We start from the raw sequence: 6,929 nt of genomic DNA, 5'->3' as shown, positions 1-6,929 counted from the left end.
ACCTATTTGCAACAACACTCAAGTTTTCTCAGGAATGCTGATTATGTATCTGGAGAGAGAGAGAGAGAGAGAGAGAGAGAGAGAGAGAGAGAGAGAGAGTGTGTGTGTGTGTGTGTGTGTGTGTGTGTGTGTGTGTGTCAGGTGAGACTGCAGTCCCCACATGGGTGGGTGGTTCTGTCCATGTCTGAGGAAGAAACAGCTAACATATAAGTCTTTATTAATGTGCTTCTCTGCCACTAAACACCTCTATGTGGTAAGCAGCAGTCTATCCTTTTCATACTGTTATTCCGTCCCCGATTTTCCACTGCCCGACTCTCGTTTTTAACAGACTAAAAGTATGTTCAGTGTACACTGTATAATAACAGTTCATAATTCACAAGACATATCCTGGTCTTGACTTATCTACATCTACCTATTCTCAAACCAAACCAATGAATTATGTTTGTAACAGGCCTTACAGCCAATAGCCACATAAATTATACTAGGAGATGCTGCAATAGTAAATCAATTGCAAACAGCCTGGGTGCAATACAAGGAGTTTATGTTATAAAAAAACTGCTGCTAAATTACAAGTCTTTTTATACCTCTGAAGAACTTTTTTTAGTCAGCTGGAGAAATGCACTGAAATGGAGGGCGTTTGGTTAGTTCTAAAAAGGTGATCTTGTTCCAGAAACTTGACTGTTATTTTACCAGCCATGTTAATATCCTCTTGCCCATCTCAAGAAACTTCAAGTTTGTGCACTTTGCCTACAATCATCCTGAAAAGTTAAGGCCCACAAAAAAAAAAAAAAAAAAAAAAAAAAAAAAAAAAAAACAGATTGAAGCACAAAGATAGAAGGGTAACTTTACAGTGAAGCATCTACTTCAAACTTTGCCAAGTTTTATTCTGGATGATACACAAGTGGAAATATCTTTTTACATAACAATGGAACTATAATGACCACTTAACAATCTGAAATTACAATGCACTGCTGGATTCCTTCTGCTACTGTTGAAGTGAACAATATTGGACAAGATACTCTATTACACTGCTGCCTGTACTCAAATGCAATAACATAAATAATGTAGTAGAATCGTCTTTCGATTTCAGTTTCGTTTTCTAAACTGCACTTTCACAAACGCACTTCATTTTGAAATCTTGGTAGCAGGTGCAATTCTAATACATTTTCAGCCGTAACACCTCATTAAAAAATGGGCTTCGTTTTCACTCAATCTAGTCAAGAGCAGCCGCTCCTGAAATAATTTCAATCAATTCTCTTGTAATCACGGCTTGTCGAGTGCGGTTAAATGTCAGTGTCAACTTATCAATCATTTCGCCTGCATTTTTGCTTGCATTATCCATTGCAGTCATTCTTGAAGATTGTTCGCTGCAGGCTCCTTCTTTCATAGCATAAAAAATCAGGGAGGCTATGGAGTATTCCAGATAACTCTGCAGAACTTCAGAATCCAATGAATCATACACTGGAAGTTTTGGAGCAGCCTGTATGGCCTCCAAGCTGAAAAGTGGCAAATCTGTGGTAGTATACGAAACTACAGATTTGAACCTATTGTATACAATTCTACCAGCTGTAAACTCGTATCCGCTGTTCAAAATTATATTTGTCAGCTTTGCAGCATCAGTAAAAGTAGGCGGCTTACGCCCAACCTCATTTGCAACACCAATAATATTTTTACCATACAATCGCTGTAGGATGGCTCGTGATTTGTCGCCCACACATATTATCTTGGTGTTTTCGGGGTCTTCTGTCAGTTCCGTGCGTATACTTCTTGAAACTTGCGTATGTACGGCACCACAAAGTCCTCGGTCTGAAGTCATAGCAATTACAAGTTTTTTGGGGGCTTCTCCCACGGGTGCAACCTCTGCTTTCTCATAAAACTGTTTCGCTCCTTCGCCATACGGTCGGGCTTGCTTCAGTTCCCTTTCAGCTTTAGTGTATTTTGCAGCTGACACCATCTTCATACTTTGTGTTATTTTCTGGATATTTTTAACTGACTTTAGTCGAATAGAAATGGCCTTAAGAGTAGCCATACCTCTCGCCTGCTGTTGTTGCTGCCCGCAGAGGGGCACCAGCGTTCCAGCTCTGCCCAACATGTTTTAATCCTTCTTGTAAGTGGATATTAAAAATGGTCTGCTGCGGGCAGGCTCCGGATAAATTTTAGGCCGACCACTTTACCTGCAATGGTTAAAATTACCATATTTACTACTAAACAACTACGTCAACTCTGTTCTTTAACATAAACATTTCACTATTTACGTTATAGCAAATACAACTTAGTACAGACCTTCACCACAATCAAATATTACCCGACCTTCCTGCCGACCCGAAAGGAAGATTACAAGATAGCTCTCTGAATTGAAAGCAAAGACCTTCCTGTCCGAAGACCTACCTGCAAGGACTATCGATAGAATTTACTCTAAAAGATAATTTTTTACTAGTTTTGGTTTTTCTCAGACATCTGAAGACACATAGGAAGAATAATAGAAAAATTCTGATATTTAGTATCTTGCGACAGAACACTGAAAGAAAATTTTTTATCTCATTCACCACGTCCATAATATCAATCGCTGACCAGTGGTGCGTTAAGTCACTTCACAGACGTCAACTTCTATAATTTAAAGTGATCGCGAAAATGTCAAGTTGAGTAAGTAATGAGAGCGTGTAGGGAGTTTAGGGGTTGTTCGTTCCCTTGAGTACGTCATCTACATGCCGTTTCAGGTAGAAGGGGATATGGAAGAATACGAACAAGATTTATCCGTAGTTGATGTGTATGATATTGCTTCGGAAATTGGAAAGGAGTTCGAAAAGATAATCGATGCTTACGGAACGCAGGCTGTTACTGGTTTGATGCCCAAAGTAATAAGTGCATTGGAGAATCTTGAAGCGCTAGCGACGAAAAATGAAAGGGAGAATACTACCGTTGAAGAGCTACGGGCAAGGATCGCTAAATTGGAAAGTGACAAGCTTGAAAAGGCAGAAGATCGTCAAAGATTTGAAAAGGTTAGACTAATTTAATAGTGGTTCATTGTTATTTATGTATAGTTGTCGAATTAATAACGATACATTCGAAGCCATTTATGAACCAAAATAAAAAATTGTCTCTATCATTTAGAAAGAGACTCCTTTATGGTCAATCATTGTGTGTGCATGACTAGAACCTACGACAAAGCTTTGGCCACAAATGTTATTAATCATCATTTGTGAACCTTTAAAGGAATTGGAACAAATAGAAGAACATTGGCGGGAGGAGTCGCAAGATTTGGTGTCTATGGTAACAAGATTACAAGATGAAAATCACAAACTCTCAGCGTTGTTGGCAGAAAGAGATGACAAACTATGTGGCGATTCAGGTGAGCAAACATTTCACTTTGGAGTCAGTAGTAATTGGAATGAACTCTGTTCTTTCACAGGTACTAATATCATAAACATGCAACTGATGAAGGTAATAACAACCATGTAAACAAGTAGTTTTGTTGTGACAGCAAAATGTAGTAGTTCATGTATGTTTTATTTCATTTGATTTCAAACACAGTTCCCCCTTCTCCATTTGTAATGAATTGCATTGTGCTTTTTGCTGTCGAGTTTGGCTTTATTCTTCTTCTTTTCTTCTACACTTAAACAATTACTCATCGGCTTGTCATGAAACTCATGTTTTCCTTGGTCTTCCCTGACTTCTTCTCCATTCAAGTTTGTATGTAGGGGCCTAATGATTTTTGAAAGGTACTCTCTTGTTACTCATCCTATTAATCTCTTAGTTCCATTTTATTCTGTTTTCATGTTATTTCAATCCCAGTTCATAAACGTTGAATCCATTCATTCTCTAAATTTTCTACACTATATTACATCCACTAACTGCCCTTAGAAATCTCATTTTTGCTACCTATGTTTTCTATGTATGACTCACTTTCATACAGCTGTGCAGGAACATCTGTGGTTCAGTAAAAGTTGTATCTTGTCATTTTCTGTGCTTTGTGTTTGAGGCACGTCTTGTTTCCCATGTTTGTTAATTTTGCTGTTTTTTTTTTTTTTTTCCCTGTCACATTTATATGTAGGCTACGTCACATTCTGTGAAGTAAGACTAACTTTCTCTATAAATCTTCATAGTGAACCCCTTATCATTTGTCATTGGTCATATGTGATAAATGTACATAATGTACACCAAAATACTTGTCGGTCATGTCCATAATCTAATATAGGTTTTCTGAATTTACCTTGCAGTTGTAGTTTTTGTAATGAAAAGTATGTGAAATGATGTGAACATAAAGTTGGGCTACACTAAACATTAATCTGTTCCCACAAGTTATATTTCACATTCGCATTCAAAACTGTGTCAACTTGCAAGCAAAATGTCACCTTCCAAACTAACTTAGGCTTCAGTCATTACTACAGAGCCTGGTCATCAGAGTAAAGGTTGCAGGGGAAGGTCACCATCACATTCCAGTCATTAGATATTATGGCATCATATAGACCTGAAAGATCTGGGGTTGTCCACATAGAAAGTGGTATCAATGACCATGAAGGGAGTTGTGGCAACAATAGTTACTGAGATACAAAAGGCAGCTAAAATGAATAGCAAGATTTACATATTCAGACAAGGAACTCACAAGCTTAGCTATTGCCAGGGTAATATGAAGGAACTGTAGCTCAAATCGTGAAACTGGTTATACTACTACTGTATAATAGACATAAAATGAAGCATGGGAGTAGATAGAAGTGTTTGGGTGTCAAGAGAGCAATGAGTGAAGCTGTTAATGACTACTGTAGCAGAATCGTACTGGAAGATATTTCAACACCCAAAGAAATTTTGGTCATGTGTAAATGCTGTCAGTGGCACAAAAATTGAAACTGAGTCTATCAAAGTAAAAGCATAAATGCTAAACTCAGTTTTCTTTTTTAAGAAACGTGCAGAAGTTCTTATCCAGTTTAATTCTCGTACGGCTGCAATAATGAGTGATGCTGATATTAGTATCAATGTCATTGAGAAACAATGCAGAAAGTTATAGGCTCAATGGAATCCCTGCCAGATTCCATAAATAGTTTGCAACTTATTTAGCTCCCTTTTAAACCGTAAAATACCATAGGCCAACATCCATACAGCAAGTGCATCATTCAGTGATTGGAACACAGTACAGATATTGGCTATCCACAAGGTGGATATTAGAAGTGGACGTAAAATTTCCCTTCAACTTCATTGACAGGATACAACAAGATGCAAGATACCAACAGTCTTGACCAGTGACGTCATGCCAAGTGCTAAGGTGCTAGCTAAACATGATATCAAGCTGACAGACAATAACCTTAAACATTTCCATGTTGCAAAAGTATAAACAAGTACAGAATTTTACAAATCCCTAATAACAAATATTGAAGCTAATGGAACCACCCTGGGAAAGTGGGGTTTTATTTAGGAACAAACTGAAATCCAACAAAACTGCAAAATCACATTAATAGTAAAATATGCAAAATGCAACAGTCACACAAACAAGAAAAAAATGGTTAAAGGGAAAAACCACACAATAAGAGCAAAAGAGCTGTAACTGGTACTGAAAAATCAATTTCCCTATATAACTCAGACTCAAAAGTCTGATACATAAATCTCAAAATGGATAGCACACAAGAAACCAAAAAGGTATACTAATATACATAGCAAAAATTGCAAAAACTAACGAAAAGTGGTATCAACGTATCTATAGACTTACTCCATAAGCCACCATATTGTACATGGCTGAGGATACTTGTGTTTTTACTAGTCATTTCCTTTCCTGTTCCTCTCAAAAATAGAGGGAGGGGAAAATGAATGTCTTTATGCCTCCATAAAAGCTCAGATTTCTCTTAGCTTATGTGAAATGTAGGTTATTAGCAGTAGAAACATTCTGGATTCAGCTGCAAATGCTAGATCTCTTAAATTTTCTCAGTAGCGATCCTTGAAAAGAATGTCGTCTTTCCTCCAGGGATTCCCATTTGTGTTCCCAAAGCATATTTATAATACTTGCATGTTGATCGAACTTGTCTGTACAAATCTAGCAGCGAACCTCTTAATTGCTTAAATGTCTTGCTATAATCTGCCCTAGTGGGAATACCGAACATTTCAGCAGTATTCAAGAATGGATTGCAGTAGTGTCCCATTGTTTATAGTAGAGCCACACTTGCCTAAAAATCTCTCAATAAACTAAAGTCGCCCATTGAGCTTCCACCTCATTCCATTTTGTATGGTTTGCAACATCACACATAGGTATTTGACATGACTCTGTCAAGCAGTGCGCTACTAATGCTGTGTTCAAACATTAAGGGACTGTTCTTCCTACTCATCTGCATTAACTTATGTTATTTCTGCATTTGGAATTAGATGCCTTTCATTGCATCAACTAGAAACCAGAGATAAGTATTCCACCTGGTGTGCTAGATATATTAGCCAAGTGATACCCTCAGGGTTTTGGAAGAATGTAATAATTCCAATTACGAAGAAGGCATGTGCTGACAGACGTGAATGGTATCAACCCATAAGTTTAATAAGTCGTGGTCTTAAAAATACTGGCATATGAATAATTTACAAAAGAATGTAAAAACAGGGGAAAATCAGTTAATTGTGGAGAAATCTAGGTACACGAGAGACACTTCTGATCCTAGGATGTTCTTTACATTGATTTATTGAAAGGTTTATAAAATGTTGAATGGACTATACTCTGAAATTTGTGAGGCATCAGGGATAAAAATATGGGGAATAAAAAGTTATTCAGTCTCTACAGAAGCCAGACTGCTGTTATAAATCTGTCAAAGAAATTTAAATAGGAGCAGTTGTTGAGAAGGGAGCGAGAGAGGGTTGTAACATATCCCCAGTGTTATTCAGTGAAATTGAAAAGTGAATTAAAGGAGAAAAATTGAAAACTTTGTTTGCTGACAGCATTCAACTCCAACAGACAAGACAAACAA

General features: G+C 37.4%; 2 protein-coding genes across 6 annotated transcripts in view; one reads left to right on the top strand and one right to left on the bottom strand.

Moving 5' to 3' along the window:
• Positions 1-863: 863 nt before the first annotated feature.
• On the bottom strand, positions 864-2,384 carry LOC124711262 (ATP synthase subunit gamma, mitochondrial). The gene is made up of 2 exons (XM_047241240.1): positions 2,284-2,384; positions 864-2,174 (listed from the first exon to the last, which is right to left on the bottom strand). The coding sequence occupies exon 2, from the start codon at positions 2,090-2,092 to the stop codon at positions 1,214-1,216; it is 879 nt and encodes a 292-aa protein (XP_047097196.1). The 5' UTR covers positions 2,093-2,174; positions 2,284-2,384; the 3' UTR covers positions 864-1,213.
• A 132-nt stretch (positions 2,385-2,516) lies between these two features.
• Positions 2,517-6,929, top strand: part of LOC124711602 (RILP-like protein homolog) — a 155,219-nt gene continuing 150,806 nt past the window's right edge. Inside the window, exons 1-2 of one of the 5 annotated variants that reach the window (XM_047241759.1) lie at positions 2,517-2,999; positions 3,214-3,349. In XM_047241759.1, the coding sequence (XP_047097715.1) occupies positions 2,706-2,999; positions 3,214-3,349 (430 nt within the window). In that variant the 5' untranslated portion in view covers positions 2,517-2,705. The remainder of the gene's footprint in view (positions 3,000-3,213; positions 3,350-6,929) is intronic. The other 4 variants (XM_047241758.1, XM_047241760.1, XM_047241763.1 and 1 more) reach the window with 4 other exon arrangements.

This window comes from Schistocerca piceifrons, chromosome 8, assembly GCF_021461385.2.
Source record: "Schistocerca piceifrons isolate TAMUIC-IGC-003096 chromosome 8, iqSchPice1.1, whole genome shotgun sequence".
Lineage (NCBI taxonomy): Eukaryota > Metazoa > Arthropoda > Insecta > Orthoptera > Acrididae > Schistocerca > Schistocerca piceifrons.
The sequence above is the reverse complement of the archived record's forward strand: the minus strand, read 5'-3'. Positions and strand labels throughout refer to the sequence as shown.

Excerpts from the sequence above, each read along its gene's own strand:
- LOC124711262 (XM_047241240.1), bottom strand. The coding sequence starts at position 2,092 with ATGTTGGGCAGAGCTGGAACGCTGGTGCCCCTCTGCGGGCAGCAACAA.